General features: G+C 40.7%; 1 protein-coding gene across 2 annotated transcripts in view; it reads right to left on the reverse strand.

The window, feature by feature from the left end:
* The window catches only part of cacna2d2a (calcium channel, voltage-dependent, alpha 2/delta subunit 2a), a 178,823-nt gene extending 156,258 nt beyond the window's left edge, over positions 1-22,565 (reverse strand). For both annotated transcript variants that reach the window (XM_030730460.1, XM_030730461.1), the window contains exons 1-2: positions 22,133-22,565; positions 17,478-17,559 (exon numbers count right to left, since the gene is read on the reverse strand). In XM_030730460.1, coding sequence (XP_030586320.1) covers positions 17,478-17,559; positions 22,133-22,248 — 198 coding nt within the window. In that variant the 5' untranslated portion in view covers positions 22,249-22,565. The remainder of the gene's footprint in view (positions 1-17,477; positions 17,560-22,132) is intronic.
* Positions 22,566-24,991: the final 2,426 nt, after the last annotated feature.

The following is a 24,991-nucleotide window of genomic DNA, read 5'->3' on the forward strand; positions in this document are numbered from 1 at the left end:
TGGTTGCACTTAGAGAAAAGGGGGCTGAATACTTTTGCACACTGCACTTTTCAGTTTTTTTATTTGTAAAAAATATTTTGAATCATGTATAATTTTCGTTCCACTTCACAATTGTATACCACTTTGTGTTGGTCTTTCACATTAAATTCCAGTGAAATATATTTAAGTTTGTGGTTGTAATGTGACAAAATATGGAAAAGTTCAAGGGGTATGAATACTTTTGCAAGCCACTGTATTCTCAACTTAAGGTGCGTATACTATAAAATGATCTATAACAGCTTTTGAGCACATCACACACTTTTTATTAGCTCTATATTTTTTGGCATCAGTGGCCTTCATTTACTCAGGTGTCAATGAACTGTAGCTGTTCAGTGTTTCCACTGCAGGTGATTTTCAGCTTTTTTGACATGTCACACTTGGTACAAAAGTACTGAGTGAGGTAACATTGAGGAGCAGATTTTGTTTTTAATAATAAGTTTAAGTGACAAACTTGATCGCAAATGTTGAAGATAATTCATAAAAAATGGAATAATTAATCAAACATCATCATTCGTGACTTTTAATGGACTGTCTGCGCAGGTGTACAGAGACCCATATTCAGCAGGAACCACCCCCGTGGCACATTGTGTTACCTAATGCAAGTTTATGATGTTAAAAGGCTAACTAATCATTAGAACAACCATTTTCCAATTATGCTAACACAGCTGAAAACAGTTATGCTGATTAAAGGAGCAATAAATTTGGCTAGTTAATGTCTGGAGCCTCAGCCTTTGTTGCTACAAATAACAGTCTCAGAGTAGCTACAAAAAAACAGAAAAAAAGCAAATCATACAAGACTGTGCACTAAGGCCCTGCTGCACAACTGAACACAAGGTCAGGAACATCAGAGCCTCTACTTTGAGAACTGGCAACACCAGTTAAGAGTGAAAAGGCAATTCTTTGAGGAAAAGTTGGAAAGGACAAGAGGAGAAACATTTGCCAGAGAATATGGCTTTTTCTTTTTTTTCTAGAGTCATCTCTTCACTGTATAAGGTCTAGTCTGAGCATTTTGAACTTGTTGTCTCTGTTGGCCCAGTGGGCCCAATGGACTTGCTCTGGTGCACCCCACAGCTTGAAATCTTTTTGGAGTTTGGAGGATGGTTTAATATGTTAATGGGTTCTTTGTCATATTTTTCAGGTAGTTTTGTGCAGCAGCAGCAGCAGATTTTTTTTACCATAAGTAGCGTATGTACAGAGGTTGTTATTCTTCTGGAACAGACAGAGGCAGCACACAAGTGTTCTAATCTATCCTTATATGCTGAAGAAGAAGAAAAAGAAGAAGGTTGCCCACAAGCACAGGAGAAACTACACCTCATCCCAACTCATTGATAAGAATGAAAGTACTTTGCTTTTGAGGGGTGATAACTGATAAACGAAGCACCTGAAAGACTGGTATCCATATCTGTTCAGAGAATTCAAGGTGAAAGTATTCAAAGTATTATCCTTCTGCTATTATCCTGAAATATTACTTAGCATTTTGTTTGAGGCAGCTGGCATTGCTGTTGTGAAATCAGCTATGTCCATAAAGTGTCCTGTCCACAAACTATAATGTTAACATTTTCTGTTCCGTGCTCGGATGAAACCTTGTTCTAGAAATGAGTGAGGTCCAGAATATCTTTTCTCTTAATGCATCATATCTAACGTGTAGCATGTGTGCTTCAGCGGCCAGTAGAAAAGGCCAAACTTCTGAAGAGCTTAGGCCCAATAAAATCAAAACTGTAAAGGACATAGAAATGTGGAAACTGAGTGTTGTGTGTATAAAACAGTGAAATAAAACAGAATTATTCCTTCACTTGAAATTAAAATAGCACAAAGAAAAAAAAATTACTTACTCGTGGCTCTGGCCCTACTGTGCCTCTGACTCACTCCTGGTGCCTAAACCAACCAATTATCATTCCTCATGAGTCATGTGTTAACCTAACCCGTAAACACCCAGAATTCCCATAGAGTCTTTTCAAAGTAAAAGCCATCTAGAGCATCACACTTTCATTCATGCCAATTTTTTTTTTTTTCGTCCTGTTTTGGGAAAAAACAGGACGAAACCAATTGTGAGAATCCTGCAATTCTCTTGGTATTCATACTGACTACTACATTTCTGGTATCGTGACCTCCCTAATTGTGAGAAAAATGGATGATTTTTGGTAAATGATCAGTTTTATTTACTTACCAGTCAGTGAGTGGTTTTAATGTTTTGGCTGCAAAAAAACAGGCTTGCTAAATGAATGTGCTGGCCTTTACCCACAAAGATGTGGTTGATAGAGTCAAAAAGTCTGGAATAAGCAAATAACTGGGCCTTGAGTTGTTGTTTCTATGCTGATGGAGAAGGAACTGCTTCTCCAACTCAGTCTAACCAGGTAGCGCCACCCACAGGCCTATGAGGGTTATGTTTTGCTACAATAGCCATTGTGAGCTCCTTTGTGTGGCTTTTAAATTGCCAATGTTTAAACAGTATGTGGGTGAGCATGAGAAAGGAAAAATAATGGCCACCTACACATATTACAGACATGACAAGAAAGTCTGTTTTACACAAATGTTAATTTTACAAGTATTTTTAGTAATATTCACATATGTTTGAATGTCACTGTGGGTCATTAGTATGATCCCTTCTGTTTGAGTGTGCTTACACACTATAAATACGCAGGGTTATATGCATATGTGTGTGGGTGTATCTGTATTAACAGTGGCCCTATACATTGTTAAATTTAGCTGTCATGCAGAACACTAAGAGTATGACAAATAACCATGAGAAAAGACTTCCTCATGTAGTACTTACAGCAGAGTGTGGGAGCGTGGGTGCAGGTAACACAGCAGGACGACTAAGGTCTCAGTGGATTACTGAACAACCTCTAAAGGAGACAATAAGAGGCCATCAAGGGCGGAGAGGGGAGAGGCCAGATTAATGAAATATGAATGTGTTTACTGAACAGCTGTCATGGCAGCCTACTGATGGCTCAGGGATATTAAAAATACACCATGCAGCTGATGGCTTCACCTACACTTCAGCGACCCCCGCCATCTTCAGAAACTACTCTAATCAGCATACAACTCATCGCAATCACAATCACCCACAGAAATGATCATCGCCACACTCTTCATCACTATTCCCATCCTCACCATCACCACCGCCTGTTCATCTACATTATCGCTTTCATCGTGCAGCGGAATCACGCCGCTGTAGGAAATTGAAGTTGGCCAGATCAATAAATACAATATAAAATTAAATTAGCTGCCAAGATGAGGTGAAAATGTGAAAATAAGTGTTTGGAGGCAAAGGCAGAGGTAACGCTATCCAGTCGAAACAATAAAAACACACGCACACACACATTTTGGACACAAGCAAACAATGTGGTGAGACGACAGGTTCCCCGTTATGGATTTATAAAATGAGTTAAAAGAGGTGAGCCACATATGCTTTGATGTTTTTTACCTGTGTGCGTCTGTGTGTGTGTGCGTGACCATGACATCGTTTCTGGAGTGTCTAATCAAGGAGAAAGGGAGCCAGCTTTTGCAAGAGAGCTGTAATGGAAATACAATTGACCCGCTTTAATAAGAAAAACACGATACCTGCACTTTGCCCACACTTTCACAGAGACACAGAACACCTTCACTTCACCTGCGACGATATACAGCCTCGCGACCTGCAAAAACAGATCCAAATGTATCTCCGCTCTTTTGAAGTTTTATCTTTTCTCAGCGAAGGATGGCGATTCGCTGCATGGCAAAACTCCATCTGTTCATTTCAATATGAATGGGCATGTAAGTTTGGTGCTGCTGGAGCGGCAGAGATGTGAAATTGCGGATGGCATGCAGAGCGGCCCCGACACGCAGGGTTAATTCAAACCGCCTTTGATGTCTGCCTGCGTGTGAAATGAGCTGGTGGTCCAGAGTTCACTCATACACATGCCAGCACATACATACACGGCCATACGCGCGTACGCTCGCCTTGTAATCATCGCACCAAAAACTCGAGAGACCACTGGTGTGGGCACGTGAATCCAGCCACACATTAAGCAATCAACTCATATTGCAAACTCTAGAGCACCAAAACGCCATCAGAGATTCTGCCTTGCTGTGCCGAGGAGAAGCAAATCCATTGCACTCTTCAGGATTTAACTCCTGAACATCCCCAAACATTCACTCACATGCCATCCACATGACAATGGAAGCTTAAGCAGCCTGTAGGCAACAACAGACGGCTGGCTTACACACACAATACCTGTGCAAAGCAGATGCAGCTTCACACTAGTAAACATCGGGATGAAATTTTAACTGTCACATGCAAAATGTAACTGATTAAGCTCTTAGGTGTCAGTAACCTGAATCAAGTATTTGTTATATTTTTCTCAAACACTTTCATGCTTTATTTCTGTATCACCTAAAGTTGCAGAGCCTTTAAAGTGGCACCTACACTGTCATTAATGTGATTATAACTCACAATAAACTAATGCATTTAGCTTGAATTCAATTAGATCAACAGTGTCATTTCTAAATACACGCTGAGTGATAGTAATTACAGTGTTGATGCTAATCTAAATAGCAACGCCGGTTATAACTGAGACAATTGGCCACTGCATTGAAACTGGTGACAGAAAAACATAAACATAATTATTTATAAACAAACATATTTGTGCAAATTGTTAGGTTAGAAGTCAGGGCAACTGTACGCAGCCAACCACTGCTGTCAAAATAAATGACTTCCATGAGCATTAAAATCATTTATTTACTTTTATGGTAGGCCACTTTTTGAATTTGAAGGTAATGAATGGCACAGTGGCACTGGCATAATGTTTGAAAGTTGCTCAACAAGTTTAATGAGTATACGAGTGCTAAACATTTTCAGTTTGTAATATTGGCTGGGAAAATGGAAACGCGGCTCGTTATCTTTCAATTTCACCGGGAAATAACACGTAAAGGGAGGTAATGGCGTTCTCTTTGTCTCTAATCAGCCTAATGTGTTGATAGTGATACTTTTTACTACATCCTGCTTCGAGCGACATCAATATTTTATACTAGCCGGCCTTTATGGGAGGCTTTCAGGTCCACAGGTTTTGATGGTCAAAAAATGGCAACAGTAGGACAGCATGTCCCTGTTTGCTTTTGTTAGGGCGATCACTGTGAAGGAGCAGGTGTGACTGCAGCAGTGAAAACAGTATGGCAGCTTACAATGGTTTTCTATAAGTTTTTGTGTGTTTGGGCAGACGGACAAACGCAGAACAGTGACAAACAGTTAACACTGGAAAAGCAGAAGGGTTGTGTATATAATGTAAACATTTTCTGTCTCAACATCTCGCACTTTTACCATCAAACCAAAACAAGTCTTTCTTCTGATATCAAAGCAAGAACAAATACTTTAAAACATCAGTGTCATAATTATAACTGTAGGACTGCACATTGACTCCCTCTTGAAGCGTGTTTTCATTTGCAAATTATATAAACGTAATTTTTAGAAGACACAGATGTTATACTGTATGTTTTAGTAAATATGGTATATGCATGCATACGCATACATGAGTGTATGCGTGAAGCAGCAATCCCATCAAACAACGGGGCCCTGGGAGAAGGGCCAGAGGCAGAGATGAGAGCGAGTCCAGCTCGAAGCCAAATAAGGGGGTGGACAGATTGTGGAGGGAGCGGGAGCTTCACTTCCAGCTTTTGAAGAGAAAGGGAACAAGGCAGAAGACACGATGATTTACAGAATTAAAACATTGTAGGTAGCACTTCTGAAGACCCCTCTCAGAAGGCAGCAGAGAGTCCTTACTGCCTACATGATCAAAAATTAAAACAGTTTTCTAGGACTTCCACAGCGGTCCTGTGTTTGAGAACCACCCACTGCTGAGGCAAGCCAATTAAAGTTATTCAGAACTGTGACCAATCAATCACAGACAAGTGCAGGTGGAGGAGGAAGAGAAGAAGCAGAGGACAAAACCTCTGAGACTTCGGCACAACCAAACTCTCTCGCATGCAAACACCCATAAATAAAAGACACAAATATATTTTGTTCACAACGGAGAATAAGCGTCACACCTACCACTTCACACATGCAGAAGCAGTCCCTTTGCAGTGGAGTGAATAAAGCACTTCACACCTGGAATTTTCTAGGGCATCATGCCACTCCACATTACCAGTGCAACCCATTCAGGGAACTCTACCCAGTCGTTTCTTTCTGTCAAGCGCAGATAGCACCAAAGACACGTCATGTGCTGCCTGAACAATCAAACAGAGGAACCAATGAAAATTGCACAAGCATGTGAACACACACTTCGCAAATAATGCCAAGAGACGGAGACAAGGGGAAGAGATTTGCAGCATCGGCAAAATAAAGCATCTTCCTTTGACAGGGCTGGAGCTTTAGCAGACCCCTAATCCTATTTTGACACATAATGCTATATTGTCTTCCTTTAAACAAGTGCAGGCCCTTCTCTTCTCCCCAAAAAGCCTCTAGTAGGATGAACACATTGGCCTTTTGTCTTCCTTGAATTCATCAGGCAACAATTAGTTACACAAATACAGTCCCCAGATGTATCAGAGTGCATGTCAGTGAGAATCAGACACTGCGACCATCCCGGTTAGTTCCATGCTAAAGGAGACAATTCCCCCCGGCTGGCTTTTACTGCTCTCTCCTAGTAATTCATTGCATTGGACATACACACAGTGATACATAGCAAGGAGGTCCTGGGTTCAAATCCAGGGACTTTCAGTGTGGCGTTTGCATGTTCTCTGTGTGTTTGCGCAGGTTTTCTCCTGTCACTCAAAACATACTGCCTATGTCAGCCCAGGACACTCTCACAAAAGAGACTCAATCTCTTATTGGTTAAATAAAGGTAAGATTTTTTTTTTTTTTTTTATGATGTGACCAGAGAAGACATAAACATACACAGCATGTAGCACTGTGTCTTTCAAACTTGCATTATTGATGTCAGTCAGATGGCTTTACTATAGGACTGAGCAGCTGCAGCAGAAGAAGGAAAACCAGACTTTTTTTTAAGTCAAGGATATCAAGGAATCTGTTTCAAAATAAAATATTTCTGAGTCAGGATTTAACTATGGTCATTATACAGTCAGCACTCCATGTTCAAATTACATATATTAAAAAATACTGGAGGTTTTCAACAACTTTTAGCAAGCTAGGGAAAATAGTCATACAAAATGAGCATAATGTGTAACTGGAGATGGGAGACTGGCGCTACATAATCTGGTTCCACTTTTTTCCCCAAACTGTCATATTTTTATTGCAAAGCCATTTCTAGTAATTGCTCCTAACACTAACCCAGAGATATCAGCATGCAGCCCAGGGTTGCACTCTGCAGATATACGTATGTATTTTCATTTATACAAACACCGCCAACCAGTGCCAAGCCATCAAGCTGGGGAGCTGAGGAATCCTTGTAACCTTCCCTGGTGTCAGAAAACCAATAAAAAGGCAGAAAAATAAATAGTGTGTGTTTGTGTGCCCTTCTGTTCTCCTGTCAGCTCAGGGGAGGCTGGGGCTGGGAGTAATGGTGCTGACCAGCTCCCTCGCACTGCTTAACATTTAGCCGACTACTGGTTTTATGTGCCTCTAATGTCCAGTTATTTTGTTGTGCTTTTTTATTTTTTCCCATGGCAAATACACAGTAGCCGCCAGAGTCAGCACACAAACAGAGAGGCAAGGGTACCAAACAAAATAAAAAGCAGATTGCTAGCAGACTATATCTAAGTTTACACAACCCTTTAGTGGTACCCTGAGGACCCGTCATTATTGAGATGACCAATGAGATGTCTAAATGGGGATTCGTCCAGATTTAAACAGTATCTCCTCAGCAGAAGTGCAACTGGATAGATATGGAGATACTGTAAACAATGGTGTATAATTTATTACTGTATCAATGCATTACAATTAGAGCTACTTGACCTCAGTACTTTAGTGCCTAACAAAGTGTCCTCATTATTGCCGCAATCAATCTTAATTTAGCACCGCGTTAAAAAATTGCAGACCCCTCATTGATTTGACATTTCTATTCCATTGACACTGTGGGCGTATCAATACAGATAGATAATGCCCCCCCCCACCACCACCACCACCACCACCAAAAACACACAAATGGTATTACTACTGTTTACCTTGCAATTGTCACAAAAATGTAAATTAAACAGGAACAAGCTAAAATGGCAGATTTCCACGGCCAAATCTTTCATAATATTCAGTTCACTCAGTATTTGTGAATGTAAGCTTAAATTCTTCTATTTCATAACATTATTCCACCGTATCTGAACCAACACACCCCAAACCACTTAGTACTGAAAAAACAGTCTGCGTATTCAATAAGGCAGTTCTGAAATGAATACAAATTTTGCATTTAAGTCTTTTGTGTCTGCCTGCGTGTACACAACATTAAACATTTGTTGAACTAAAGAGTTTTTTTTAAATACATAATTGCAATATACCAAATCTCCAAGACCCAAGCATTTATATATTTTTTTAGCACACTATTATTTGACCATTTTTAATTCTGACATAATAAGAGCATGTTCAGTTTTAATTCTGGTCCGAGAGGGTTTTCTCAAACACTTTCAGCACACATAATAATACATTGTAAAGTTGATGCCACAAAAATGTAGAGAAACTTTCATTTGTACATGTGCTAAAAGAGTCTGCTGAGGTAAAAACTGCTTTTAAAAAAGCTGCAGTGAATTAATCATCCATTTTAACAGACAGGGTAAACTATGGTGCACATTGACGTGTGCTGTGCAATGACTCAGGGATACTTAAGCCAAGCTTGAGCCATCTGTAACGAATACAAGAGGCAGAGAGCCAGCTTTTGTTCAGAAATAACCTGTGATGTTTCACACAACCAGATCAAGTTGCTGTTGTGTAAGGTCCAGACCAGAACATGGAGGGGGAAGGGTGGAAGGAGAACTGATAGAGGAGGTCTGAGCACACTCCAGCTCTTGCTCCTTTAAAGGTAACTGCTCGTGCTGAGAGGAGGGACTTCAACTCTTCTGTAAACCATGTGTAGTTGAAGAAAGCCCTTAAATCACATTATAAATGGGACTGATCAGCCCTCAAATAATTATCTACTGATGGATAAGTCTGCAGAGGGAATGGGATGAAGCTGACATCAGCTTTAAGAAAAGAGGAGGTGAGTTGTGGGGTGAGAGAACGGGAGATGTCTAGCATAGGACTGGGCATTTGAGACAGATTATTGGAAATTTCTGTACTCAGCAATACTGACTAAATCCACCAGTGCACTTTATAGAGCTATCTGTTTGTCCGGGCTGGCTGTCTTGGCTGTGAGCAACCTTCATTTTTGAGTGGAGGAAGAAATAAAGGTTTGGAGAAGTAGGAAAAACATTTGAAATTGTGTTCAGGAAGCATATAACAAAACCAAGTTGAACTGAGTAAATTGAACCAGAGGCTCATCAAGCAATGTTAACAACATAAAGAAAGAGGGTTTAGTGCACACACAAGCACACAGTCATGAATGTGCACTGGCAGCACTAGAGGCAAGAAGATCTGTGTTGCACCGAGATAAACCTGCAACCAGCATGGGGTCGGTGGGGCCGGCTGATATAATGCTGACCATCCAGCACAAAGATACAAACAGAGGGGAGAAAAGGAAAGAAATAGAGCAAAAAAAAACACACACACAAAAACTTGAATGAAGTTTATATGAAAACTGAGCAAGTCCCATATCCATTAATTACTATTAAATCCTTCTTTCCTGCATTCACATGTGGCTATATTGACCTTGATGCTGTTCTCGGGTTCCGAGAAAAGAGCAGTAAATGGCAGGAGGATAGGGCGTGGAGGCGAAGAGTCAGATCATCACAGTGCATAATGCATATAAAGTGCCAGGCTGAACCGATGGGTTCAGGGGAAGTCGTATGTATCAGTCTAAATCATTCATGCTGATTAGTATCTTCTTATTGAAATTAATTTCAGTTTTACGTAAAATGAGAAATTCAAACATAAATTGGCAACACAATTATAGACGATTGCTGAACTGAATTTGTGGAAATTGTTCTGACACAATAGTCTGTGAAAAAAAAAGTCAAGGAACTAATTACTCCAATACATTTCAGTGGGAAATACTGTCATTTTTACAGCATTACATTCATTTGCAGTGTAGTCAATGTGTACTTTAAGATTTTACATGAAAAGGACCAGAGCTGTGGAAAAGGCCTCAAAGTTGGGAGGGTTTTTAGTTGTTACAGACACAAATTTCTTTTGGTGTTGCATCAGGAAGGGCATCTAGTGTAAAAAAACAAAAACAAAAACAAAAGCCAAATCAGACATGCAGAGCTACCCACTGTGGTGGCCCATTATGATTAAGGGAGCAGCCAGAAAGTAGCTTTTTATTGTAAATTAGCTGTAAAATGAACCAAAGTACACCAGTCTTGAACCTACCAGACCGCAAGCAGCCAAGAACATACAATAAGCCAATACTGTGTATATCTAAATAGACACAATATTTTACTGGACCCAAGAGTCCAATTTACATAGCTACACAGTCGAATACCTTTTTGCAGCTTAATGAGTAAACCATTACCTTCATCTGGGAGCACTGTGACTTTGTGCTCAGATGTGTAAGTGATAAATTTTCTCGAGAGGGCTCTGATGTCCAACGTGTTCAAAACCTCTGTGAGGACATTCATCAGGTGAGTCTCTTGCATCACGGTGGATCGTAATCATGTTTTCAAGAATGATCACTAGGATGAGGCCACTGATATTGGTAAACAGAAGGACAACTGTAGGAGTTTTTGGCCTCTGTGAACATGGAGCTCCTTTTATAAGCTACTCTTTTTATAAGCTGGTGGTCAAAAAATGTAAAAGAAAATGTTTCTGTGCTATTATGACAGCTATAAGTTGATAGCTCCTTTAGAATGATGCACCATTTCTAGCTACAATACTTGCCACTTATTTTTAAGATAAATAACAACAGTATTTAGCGTTTTAACACCGTTATTTATTTGTTTGCATTCAGCACGGGGCGCTGTGATATCTGCCTTTTGCGACAAGGGTAGCACTTAGTGATGGGAAGTTCAGCTCTTTTCAGAGAGCCGGTTCTTTTGGCTAGGCTCCCAAAGAAGAGCTGGTTCTTTCAGCTCCCAAATGGCTCCTCAGACTGTAGTTAAAAAAATGTGTAAAATGAATTACTTTTCATCACCATTCCTGCATGTAGCCTCTATGTAAAGCGCAACTTTCTCTTGCTCTTTCCGGTCTCTGAGCAAACTTTGCAGGAGCCGATCCCTCTGTGTTTGATCTGTGTGGTGCGTCTCTGCCCCGCCCTGTTGCTCCATGTAGACACGCAGATTCCACCACACATCTTAACCAATCACGTGCAGCTTCACAAAAAAAAACAAAAAACGAACGAACGAACGAACGAACAAAAAGAATAAAGAAACGGCCCATTGTTCACTTCAAAGAATCGGCTCTTAGAGCCGGATCGTTCACGACCGACCCATCACTACTTCCCACAGCCTTAAAAAGGACAGATTTGTAAAATGTATGTTCATAATTACACAAGCAGTGTCTAGTTTGATCTAATGTCTTCACTTCTTGTTGCAGACAAGATGTAAATGAGTTGCAACATAGTTTCCCCAATGACTGATTTCTCTTGAACATCTCTCAGATTCTTATAAATGACTGTTTGAGGCCAAGGGGGGGGGGGGGGTATTTTCCATCATTTTACCAACTAAAAAAAAAAGCAAATATTCAAGAAAAGACACCCAAAAGTGAACACAAAGTTTTTAGTGCAGCACTTTTTTTTTCTATTCATCCTCATTAACCCTCTTTTTACAGTCCCTTAGATTTATCATGTTACCTACCAACTGAGGTGAGTCTGCTGTCCAAAGAGTCATTTTTCAAATCTTAATGAACATTTTGAAGCTTAAAGAAAAATATGCCAGCATCACAACAACTCCAAAAACTTCCAAGAAGACAGTAACTCAGAAGAAAGACAGTAACTCAGAAGAAAGACAGTAACTCAAGCACTTTAAAAGCACTCACTGAACACATCCATTAGTGCTAATGCTAGCCTACATCTGGTGGAAGTGAGGTACGAGACAATCACATTTCTGTTTTTGTTTATTAAAACATAGGAGCACACATGACTAATGCTGTTAATGTGAGCATGTGCCATCACCGGTTATGTTTCCCTATGTGTTATAGTGCACTGTTGCCAATTTTGCTATCATTTGTTATAAAACTGCAATAGCAAACTGTGTCAAGTACAGCACAGCAGTGTGTTTTAGCGATAATTTTGTTTACAGTAGGTGTCTACTATTTTGCTGTTGCTGGTTGCTTTAAAGCTTTATTTACTACTGACATATTGTGTTACAGCTGATTATGACATTGTGAGACTGAGGGAGCTGCTGGTGAGGAAAATTAGGGGCCACTTCTGGCTAAACTAAACAGCCTGTATAAAAATCCAAGTGACAGCACGCTTTGCGGAAAGGCGCAAAGAAGACAGGGGACAGACTGAAAAGGAAGAGGAACATTATGATGCACTGTGATAGGAAAGGTGCACTTTGATCATTTTGCACTGGGGCCAGGTTCTGACACGTTACACTAGATTTATCCAAATATTGTACACCGTGTTCACTGTGACTCTGTGGAGCTGGTCCAGACATTCAAGGCTGATTCGCAGCACTGAGCCAGGCTAGAGTAAAGACACTCAGACTAAAAACAGAAGTCTCCCTGCCACAGTTTAGAGCCACAGATATGGAATGAGAACACTCAGGGCTCATTGAAACTCGCAAACGTGTGGAGCATGTAGAGATAGAAGTTGTAGCTGGAGGTGTGTGAATCACCCAAGCACACCCAGAAGTCTTTGCTTTCCCAGTGTGCCACATGCACAACACCCAACACCCACATGCAGTCTCATGTTTTAGATGTTACTTGTAGTGTGACTTTGCTCTCAAGTGGGCGTGCCCTGCAGCGGGGGTTACTTGTAGTGGGCAAGTCTTGATGGCATTTCTGCAGAACGCATCAATCAAACAAGTCTTCCTACAGTCACTGATTAGTGATTGGCGGGTCTTCCTCGCTTAGATCCAGATCTTTTGAGTCTGTCAACTCCAGCCAGAAGATTGGTTTATCTGTCACTGTGACATGAAACAGCAGTTTCTTAGTTTAAAAAAAAGCAATCAGTCCGATGTGGGCTGAAGGACTAATGATTAGACATTCAGGATGGTAGGAGGGATTATTGTCTAGGTAGATATGTTGGTATCTAATGATGGGTGAGGAAAATCAAATCCCATCCACCATGAAAAGTGCTTAGAGTGCAGGCAATGTCAGACTGAAGGTGGAAACTAATTGCAATGTTGACAGTTGTGTCTGACATGAGACAAGATCATGACATCAAGCCACCTCTCAATGTTTTGTGTTGTTTTGTTTTTTTACTCTTACTGATCGGCATGTAGTATTCTCACAGTTGCTTTCACGTCCATTCTGATATATTGAATATATATGGGCCACTTCATTAACTGTTCCTTAACCCAAGGAACTAGTAAGCAAATCATATGGCAGCAGTTCAGTGCATTTTAGCATGTAGACATGGTCAAGTCAACCTGCTAAAGTTCAAGCCGAGCATCAGAATGGGGAAGAAAGGTGATTTAAGTGATTTTGAACGTGGCATGGTTGTTAATGCTGATGGGCTAGCCTGAGTATTTCAGAAATCACTGATCTACAAGAATTTTTTTCCTCATAATCATCTCTAGGATTTACAGAGTATGGGCCAAAAAAGAGAAAATATCTAGTGAGTGGCAGTTCTTTGAATTAATATACTCAAATGAGAGTTCAAATCTACTCAAACTGTTGTTTTGAACATTGACAATGAGTTCACTGTGCTCAAATGTCCTACACAGTCACCAGACCTCAGTCCAACAGAGCACCTGTGAGATGTGGTGGAATGGCAGATTCACATCATGGATGTGCAACCAAAAAAATCTGCATGTCAATATGGACCAAAATCTCTGAGGAATGTTTCCAGCACCTTCTTGAATTTATTCCACTAAGAATTAAGGCAGTTCTGAAGGCAAAATGGGGTCTAACCTGCCACAGCCTGAGGACACATCTTTAGTGTCTTATTTTATTTTGTCTGTGCAACACCTCCTGCATGCAACAAAAGCATCAAATCTTCTCACTTGATGGGTTTGGACCAGTAACCCATCTTCATTTTTTGCTTAAAAATAACTCAAATATCTAAATAATCATGATTATTGGATTAATGGAATTGTCGCAAGTCTGTATCTCTGATTAACCATCTGTAATGACAGTATGTGGGTGTGGGCGCACTGCTCATGTGTTCCCTATTAAAACTGTTTTGAATAAGCCCGAGGATAAGAAAACAATGCCAGTGTCCACCGCCGCCTCTCATCACCACGTACTGTAACACATCAAAAGCAGCAGCACGGAGGATAATGAGGAGGATAAGGACTATAAACAGCATCTGTCTGCACATATTTAAATTTACCAATTCTCGTCCTTTCCCTCTATCATTTCATCCATCTTAAGTAGTTTGACACTAAATATACACACAGAATTGCCTGAACATCAATCTCAATTGTCAAGCCATCCTTCATTCCTTTTCTCTCTAAAAAACCCTCCTCCTCCGCTCTGAAAGCCACCCACTCTCCTTGTCTATCTGCGCTCTTCCATTTGAAACTTCCAACTCCTCCAGTGCACTCACCCTCTAGCTTTCCTTCACTCCCCTGGGTGAAAATAAGATCTTGACCAAACCTGGGCAGAATACATTAGAATGCAATTTTAAACATTTAAAGAACTTGAATTTTTATTTATCTTCAGAGGCACTTGAAACTTTGGAACAGGGAAGCAGGATATCGTAGATCTGTGAGTTGTTTTTAAAGTCAACCAATTCAGAACATGTCTTTTTGTTTTTTGTTCTTATTTACTTGTGCAATGCTGGCCTGTCTTGGCCTTTCTCTCTCTTTCACCCACTACCTCGCTTGTCAGAAAAAATAAAATCTCGACCAAGAGGAACTGAACATACCACATTATATTCAACTTAGTTCCCTTGCCTCTCCCCATGTAAGACAAACTCAAAAATAATTTGCACACACTTTACATTTTTTGTCTCTGAAAATAAACTGCGCATGAAGAGGAAGGGGGCGCAGAGGGAGGCAATCTTGTTACCAGCCGGCATAGCCCTGGGAAGATTTCTATCAGACACACGTATAGAGAGAGGCATCCATTTAGAAAATGGCTTTTCTAGGCATGCTGGGCCATTTAGCACACCCTGTGACGACTCCTGTTTGGGGCAATGATAAATGTTCTTTCGCACCCGGTCTGTGCACACAGTCAGGCCAGCACATACACACGCACACACACAGCCATATGGGCACCCCACGCAAAACATCACTAGATGGACGTAACATTTTTAGAAGAGAGTGGCTTCATTGAGCTTGGCCCACAGAATAAGCTTCAGTCACCACGAGTGAAAATTAGTTTAAATCCACAGAACTTAAATCCCACTGAGCACTTAACATCATGTCAACATCACGTCGCAGCTTTAGGTCTCATTAAGCTCAGGATCATATACAGTATGTTCCAGTTTAATAACGAGCAGTAAAAATGACAGCGTAACATACAGCACATTTATCTAAATATTACAAAGATCGATCAATTAGTCAACTGACTGATTATAACAATTTGTCAACATATTGACATTTCCAGCTTTTCACTTGTGAGGATCTGCTTTGTTTCTTTTCTTCTTTGTGTTGCGTGATCGCAACGTTGATACGTTTTAATAAGAAGTTTCCTAAAATTTACTGACGACATCTTGGGCACATTTGTTATTAGCATTTTTTTTTTTTTTGCAATTTGCAGAAAAAAAAAATAGAGAAAAATTCAACCAGAGCCAAGAGGTCCAAGGGGGAATTCTGCAACATCATTGTGTTGCAAGTCATTGCTGACAGAACTGACCAGGTCGTGACAGTCGTTCAAATCGCTAATTACATCCGAGCCGGAGGATAGAACGCATCGTCAGCTTTGCAGCCTTCCTCCTGACAAAGACATTACCCGTAAACTAACACACGTGTTTCTTTGATTTATGGCAGCAGCATTTCTTTATAATGGCATCAAATAGACTCAATGTAAAAAAAAGGGACTTCTTGTTGCAGCTGAACTGCACTAAATGTGGATGTTTTCAAAATGTACTTCTTTATACTGAAAGTTATTGGTTACTATTCAGTGGATTTAGGGCTGGCTGACCCTAAATGATAAAAATGATCACCAAAATGTGCGTGTAAACTAAGCTGCATCATGCAGACATGATATATATATATATATATATATATATATATATAAACAGCTAAAAACACAGGCTCTCCAAATTTTGTGATTTTACTAACCTTTCAGATCAGCTGATGGGTGACGTGCAACTTTACAGGTTGAAAAAAACTCTCCAACCTCTTACGCTAATAAAGCCTTTCTCCACAAGCGTTAGTTCCAAAATGCATCTACAACAAGTTTAAATCAATATTGTTCTTAAAATGACAACATTCTGACGATGCATAAATATATTTTTAAACCAAACAGCAATATACTTTGACCTTCAAACAATGTGTAACATTATTTTAAAAGTCTACCGCCTGCGTAGATATCCACACTGCCCACTGGGAATACTGAAACAGCAAAAGGCAAATATTTTAGCTGGTAAACACTCTCTATGTTTTATTTACACAGGATGAGTGCTAAAAATCAACCTATCTCTATTACGCAGTCTGAATGTGCGCCTGATATCCACTAATGGTCATTAGCCTTTACACCAGCACGATTTCTGTCAGCTTACTTCCTGCTCTCTGGGATCCATCGATGTCGCCACCATACTAACAGCCATTGCACTAACCACTGTTACTGCTAGAGTTAAAGCCACAGGCTCCATACCGGCTGGATGAATCACACTCACCCATATAGCAATAATGAAGCATTTATCTCAGGGTGAATTACAAACTCTGGAAACGTGGCCAACATGCGCACATGGCAGAAATATGACGAAACTGTGTCAATCACACTATGCTAAGCCATCTGCTCTACCACGGGACAGACACGTGCTGCAAAAAAAGAAAAAGAAAACTCACACAGGGATGTAGATAAATGCCAAACACCATATCATACAAAATGTATGTTTCAACAATTATCTTTAAATGAAATGAAATTAGCAATCATTCCAGAAGTTTCAGGAAGACTTGTGGTTAAGGGAGATCTGACCTAAGGAAATTCTTGACGGCAAAAGATGATTTGGAAAAAACACAGTCATCTCCATGTGAGGTTATCTCATGCTAAAACAGAAGATCAATGTTTTCCGCAGCACTCAAATCAACACACTACCTCAAAGACACGCACACCCTTGTGCCGTACTTTCAAGTGGAGTGTAATCATCCTGATTAATAATGCAAGAAATTGCAGGGCGTCACATGCAGGCGTGACGTCAACTTACCGATCTCATCTGCTGAGCTCCGGTGACGTGCTGCAGAACTTTTTCCAGCTCCTTCTCAATGCGTCCAGCCCAGTGAATCATTCTGCAAAACAAAGTTAAGAGATTTTCAACATCATCACAAAAATTCATTCATTTCACTATCACTGAATGTGAGTGAGTGCGTTTGCAAGACAGTAGCAGTGTGTTGCTCTCTTTGGCAAACTGCCACATTCTGCCCCTTTTGGGACGCCTATCCCTATCCTATCTCCAGCTAATATCTGGGTTGGACATCTGCACCTTCTCTCCCTACCACGTCTTGCATATACTGTATCTGGTTGGTCCTGGCAGCAATGGCAGCGTATGTGTCTGTCTTTGCTCGGCTGGGATCAACAGTTCTGCGATAAAACTGCTCAGGTCTGACAGAAGTGCACCCTAAGCAGGAGCTGATCTCCGTTAGACGGAGCCAAGTTTGGAATTAAGAGGTCAAACGGCTGGAGCTCATCACTGTATATCTCCCAGCAAGCAACAAATGACTTAATGGATGAAGATTTTTACCAGATCACTTTAGAGAAGCAGCAGGGGCCAACCTGCCAACTGGGAGTCATGCTGAACAATTCATGTGGAAAGGCAACAAGAAATTTTCAGAGAAAAAAAAAAGGGGAGAACAAAAAAAAAAAAAACATTTTGAAAGCTCGTCTTTCAGCAATCAGATGAATAAATTCTGTCATGTGTTTGCTAGCCAACCACTGATTCCATGCCAACCTTTTCCTTTCAGCAGCCTGCCGATAGCTGATCACTAGCATCAACAACACAGCCGTTTGTCTTTTAATATGATGACGGAGACAAATGTCATCTTTAAATGTCAGATTTGCTCAGAAGACAAGAGGGGAGACAGATTTATTAAATTGCACAAATCTGCCAAGTAGTGACAGCGCCCGCCATAATCACCAACCCAGAGCGGGCTTCATCAAGAGAGTAACAGCAGAGCAAACACACCAGCGAGTGTGCAAGTTGCCCGTGTTTATAGGGACCGTGCTTAAAGGAAAGAAAGAAAGAGGGCCTCTAAAAGGAGCAGAGAAGGGGGGGGGAAGATGTTACTATGAAAAGGTCATTCAATATGAACTGAAAACAAGTTTACAGTGAGAACAGAGCCGAGCAGGACGCAGTGATACTAACAGCGAGGGACAATACCTCGTCCTCGAGCCAGGCAGACTTCTTACGCAACCTTTTCAGTCTGCATACTACACACTGATTGATAGATAGATAGATAGATAGATAGATAGATAGATAGATAGATAGATAGATAGATAGATAGATAGATAGATAGATAGATAGATAGATAGATAGATAGATAGATAGATAGATAGATAGATAGATAGATAGATAGATAGATAGATAGATAGATAGATAGATAGATTTAAACTAGTTTAGTGATAACTAAATAAATAAAGTGCCAAAATTACCAATGTGGCATTGATTACTAAGCAGGCAAAGGAAGGCCTTATATCAATAAGCTAGAATTACACCTTGGCAGTGACTTAATATTTCCATTTACCTTCTCATTATGTAAGATGTTTCTTTTAAAGATTGTTATAATATAACATTTATTTGACACAGAAGGACCGCCATCAGTTCAAATGTTCACCAAGTAAATTTTAATATTTTAGTCAATTTGAAAAAAAAAAAAAAAAACATTAAGTGGGAAAATATTCAAGCCATATTAATGTTGTTCATTTTGCCCACTCCAATTATAAACAAACAAACGTTTGGATTGGGAAACTTGTAGGTGAGCTACACACCATCACTGCCTTCCTTCCACTGCATATGTCAATATTATGTCAAAACATAACCTTTAAGAACACAAAGTGGACTACAGCTTAGGCCACCAATTAAAAGCCATTTGAATCATATAACAATATAAAGATAATCAATCTCAACAGTATTATGACTCCCATCATGATAAAAGTACCTGTAGATAGAGCAGCCTCCTTTCTGATGTATAACAAAGTTTATTACATTTAACACATCAAGTAAAATCAGAATCACATTTGTAGGTATGACCTGACTCCATGACTTCCATTGCACCAAACCCCATAAAGCTGACATAACAATATTTTAAAGCACAAAACAAATAGTGTTGTTTAGAGATTGTGAGGAAAAAATATTTCATAGTATCAAATATGAAGAATTCTACATTCAACAGCAGCTACAGAGAAATGAGGATATGGCTGTTTGGTAAATTATATGCACTACTGTGGCCTAATGCTCGGTGAGTGCTCGGAGACCTTCTGTATTATGAAAGCTGTGATCGCTCTTTAAGAGACAAAAGTTGTCGTAATGTACCACATGAAAGCAGACTGATCTTCTCTGGCTTTTTGTAGCAGTAAAACTTTGCCATTTGCCTTCTTGTGTTTTGATGTGTCTTGCTTGTTTTATGATTTATGTTAGCCAAACATTATGGAAAAGCAGAAAGTGTGATGAAATGAGTTTGGATGGAAGACCTGTGTGAGTCAGACACACACCGTCACCACGCTCACTCGGCTGCAATGGATCTCATCATTCGAAGTGCCTCTCTCGTATAGCTATTAGGGCAGAAGGTGGGCTATTTTTGAGCATGTGGTCATATCATTTGGTGGAAACTGCTGATGATATTTTGCCAGAAAAAGATTTTACTCCTCTAGAAAAGACTATAAAAGTGACCATTTAGATTCCAGTTATCAGCTTTCTCCACAGAATTTAGAAATGAGGAAATAACTTCCCCTGTAGATATTTCTCGTTCTGCCACACACACCTACATGCCCACTAAATTCTAAACATAAACGCTTCAGTGCAATAATTTAATAATGCTCAGACCACTCTGGTGGATGGCAAGGTGTAGAAAACATGCACTTTCTTACCACTGCTGTGAAAATGAAACAAATGTTCTTATAGGCGCATTTCTTCAGCTAGACCTCGAACCACCCCCACCCCCCGCGCACATGCTTGCGTGCGTGTGTGTGTGTGTCAGGCCTATACATCAAGTAAACTGCCACCATTGCTCCCCATACACTTCAATTAACTGTCAAATTCTGGTAAATACCACTGTGATGTGGGTGACCCAAAACCCAGTTTAGAAATCCCAAGAGATGACTGTATAAAATACAGACTACATATATAACCAGCCCTACAGAATATTTAGCTTCTCTTTATCTACTTAAACAGAGCCACGGGGAAACTTGAGGGTGCTTCTGTCTTTAAAAAATCCTGTATAATTAAAGGAAATGTAAGTTTGGAAACAGAATGTTTCTAAAAAAGAAAAGTGTAAGCTTATAAATGGAGCTGCTTAAATATAATAAAATACAGTCTAAACATTCATGGATTGTTTGCAAAGTAACTCAGGTGTAAGACAAATTAGCTGCATCACTTACAGAGCTTAAGCAATTAAATCAATGATCCGGTAAATTGTAATTTTAAGTCAATCCACAGTAGTATAAAGGATAACTCATTTTTCCTTTGAAAGTCACCTTGGCCGTCAAATTAACAAAGCCCCGGAGATTTTAAAGGGATGATCTGGTGGATGCATCATAGGAGGAATCATTTCAATTCCCCATTTCTGTGAACCTGACTGACTAAACAGCACTACAGGCTACACACAGTCTTCACATCAGATCATCACGTCATGGTTATTATAAAGAGAGCGACATTTGAAGCGATACTCCAGTGGAAGAGTAACTGTTGCACGAGGGGTTTATTGTGGAGCATAAAGCTGATCAGCTAAAATCTGAAATACAGTTTTCCGTGAAGTTATAGTCATGGAGGGAGGGAAATTATAACGATTTTTGGCAAATTACTGACGATCTTTTATTGAATAGTTGACGACGCACAGGTGGTAGATTGTTGCGGTAAACATTTCGCTTCCGTCGACTTTGTGCGTCCTTCAAGGTGAAATTATTTTAATGTTCACATAAGGGAAGAAATTGCGCTATAAATTCCAAATATTTCCCCGACGGGTGCACGCTGAACAAGTCCAGCAATAGTTCTCGTGCTCTTCCCACAGCTTTACTACTTTCTGTGCCTTGCAGTCACTTGTGATGCTGCCCTCAAGTGCGTCTAAATTTCGAGTGTAACGTTTCCACATTTAGTCAGTGAAACAAAATGAGCCATTTAAAAAATACCAGTGCGCCCCGTGGTGAGATAGATATGATTATTTTCACGGTGCGAGTGCTTTTCTCCAGAGGATGACTTTGTAGACGACTGTGTCTAAACGGGATATTCTCCCTCACGCAGTGACAGCAAAACAACACTCTATTTTTAATACATATATATATATATATTTTATTTTTATCCCCCGTGAATGTTCAAATAAACTATCGCTGGCTCTTTTTTTTTTTTTTCCCGCCTGTGCCACATGTGCATGCTCCCGGTAGCCTGTTTCTATGTTGACTGTGACAAGCAGAATAAGACTTTGGGATTTAATGCCACTGCCCACCACAACAAAAACAACATAAGCTGTGTGAGAATAAGATTCATAACGCAGCATCCGAGACGGAAGCTGCGTCTGTGTCTCAACATCAGGGACAGCAGCTCATCTCGCACCAATGTAAACGGCGCTTCATGTGCAGGCTCGTCGGGGGCCACCTGTCCTAGTTCCGCACTCCGCATCCCAGTTTATCCCCCAAACCGTGCAGGATACTTACGTGTAGTGCTGGGGGAAGAGGTGGGTCCCGGCTGTCGGCGTGGAGACGCATATGATAAGTACAGTTTGGATTGTCAAGAGGCAAAAGACACCGTACGACTGAGCGCAGATCGCCATTTTCCATTAAATATTCAAGAAACTGAGATAAATAAGAGAAGGACCGGAAGGACAGTCTCTCACAGCTGAGCTAAGAATAACCGAGCTCCAGAGAAAGTGTGTAGTGGGAGGTGACGGTTGGCGGAGGCTTCTGGACACTTCAGCCCGGCAGTGAAATCTCAATCAGAGACGCACACGAAGAATTGGCAGCTGAAGACACGGGAGATCAGGATCAGGAAGATGCTCTGCCGCGGCTGCCGATGTGCCTGGCTGCCTATTTGCGCACTCGCTTTCCTCCCTCCCTCTCCGTCGCCGCGCACATTTGCTCCTTTTCTCTCCCAATGTCTCCAATGTAACAACCATACACAGTGAAGCTGGCCGCTACATGACTTCAGTCTTCCCATCTCGACTTTCACAATAAAACAATTGGCTCCGTTTAGGGCCAGTATCTAACGGCAGAAAACCTTCAAAAATAAAATGTAGGTTAAGTGTTTATTCTGAGAAAATGCCATCACGGGATTTCAGTGGTCTTAGATAATATGAGCATTTTGCGACCAACTTATTTCACTATCTTATATTTAAGAGGCAACTTTGGCAAATAGCTGCTGTTTAAAAAAAAAAAAAACTCATTAGGCGCACAACCTTGAGGCTACATTCAAGCATTAGAGTTAAAGAACTTTATTTTTGTAAATCCCGCCGCCTAACTTCCTGTATTCACTTTGTCTGTCTGTGACACTTGACTCAACTGTTGGCACTGGCGGCCCTTCCTCCATTCAAACAGCCTACTTCTGTGCAACAGACGGGGGCGCGCATCAGGCCACCTCCTCTTCCTCCTCATGTCCACTTCATACTCTGTGTTCTCACCAGAGTCGAGATTATGAGCAGAAACCAAGGCGTCATTTGGGGTAATTGGAAGTATGACACTAGAGGTGCATATTGTATTAACCAGAGTATAAACAGTCAGCAATCGCCTTAGGGCTGCTTCCCAAACTATATTTGTTCTACTCATTAAGGCTTCTGGCCCAGTAGATGAACATTTAAATGAATGCAAGGAAAATTATTCCCCAAATAATAATAAAAACAATAATACCTAGCAATACTGTTTCACGCTGTCACCAGCTATTTAGATGGAGGGGCTTTAACTTTACAGTAGGGCAGGGCCTGTCTCCTTGTTTCTCATAAATAGCTGCCTCCGATTATCATGAGCTTTTTAATAGGTCATATTTGAGTGGAGCAAGTTTTCCTCTGGACAAATAAGTCAGACCCTTCATTTTAAAGATAAACAAGGAGGAAAGATGCACTGAAACCTCAGAGTAAATGTAATTCAGCATGAAGTTCCCCCCTGGAGAAGTGACTATCTCCCTCTATCAGCTGTGTGCATGTGTGTGTGTGTGTGTGTGTGTGTGTGTGTGTGCATGCACACACACCTGTACCTGCCTTATTACCGTTTCCTGCACTGCTGTTTGTTCTCTGATCTTTCTATTTCAACTGGAGGGCACATTTGCACCTAAACAAAGTCTATATGCCACATTCATTCATGTAATAGATAGATATGGTATAGTTTTTGCCACTACATATTTATCCTCAATACTGCAATCCAGCAACACTATAAAACGCAGAACAAAGGGGTTAAGGTGCTCAGGGTTTCAGGTTTTTTTCACATTTTTCCAGTTGTCTGCCAGTCAAAAGCACAGGCTCGGGACACTCGGTCCCCCTCGGCTGCTCCTCGGGGAGCCTTGCATCTCTCAGCTCATTTGCTGGGCACAGAGAGAGACAGTCATTCTTGTAGCTGTGTTGTCCTTGGCTCAGTCATTCGGCAGGGGACACGCAGGTGCTCTGCTACAGAAAGCCGCACAGCAGTCGGCAGGGTTGCTGCACAGCATTTCTGTCTCCTCCCTGACAGAAAAGACGGGGCTGTTTTGGTAGAAAGGACACACTGCGGGGCACAGACCTCAGCAGGAGGGGGAAAAAAACCCACCTGATGGCAGGGATGAAGAGCTAGAGCAGCAGCAGTACCCCGCTTATGTACATAGATGTCAAGGATCATTCAGTCAGAGCAAATATCTGGGTTTTGTTTCTCTGGAAATGGGGAAACAAATACGCTTTTATATTTCCCAGAGCTACAATTCTTTTTTTTTTTAAACATATTGAGCAATTCCCTCTCATCCACCCCTCCAAACAAATGCATAGCAGAGAAGCAGGAGATGGTCTGTTTTGATATATTACTATTCCCTACGCTGGGAAAAAATAACCTTAATTGATGGCTACTCTCACACATTAATTTACGCCATCATACTTCCCATCGTGACATTAATAATAATAATAACAGCAAACAGATAGTGGTAGGCTGGCTGACTCACACTAAACATTTCTGCTGACTCACAGACACCCCTTGTTCACTCCTTTCATTCAAACATACATTAGGCCAATGTATCTCAATTCACTTGACTAACTAATTTTAAGTTAGCGAACAGTATGTAGGTTTCACTCAACAAAAGAGCTGTCCAGAGTGGGTTTTTTTACTCTATGCAAATAAAATAGCAGGGTGTAGAGATATCTCTGAGGACCAAAAGAACACTGGCAACCAATTGAAGTAAAGCTGTATGTTGGCTCGGTAATACTCAACAATGTCACACCTTAAATGAAAATTTAATTTAATCTGCCCCTTCTTGTGGTGATGTTCGTGGGCAGAAGAGAGGAAGCTAAAAGAGGTGATTGTCACCCTGGGGCCTTGAATCTCATTGACCACGTTGCAATGCTTATA

This window comes from Archocentrus centrarchus, chromosome 5 (genome assembly GCF_007364275.1).
Source record: "Archocentrus centrarchus isolate MPI-CPG fArcCen1 chromosome 5, fArcCen1, whole genome shotgun sequence".
In the NCBI taxonomy this organism is placed as follows: domain Eukaryota; kingdom Metazoa; phylum Chordata; class Actinopteri; order Cichliformes; family Cichlidae; genus Archocentrus; species Archocentrus centrarchus.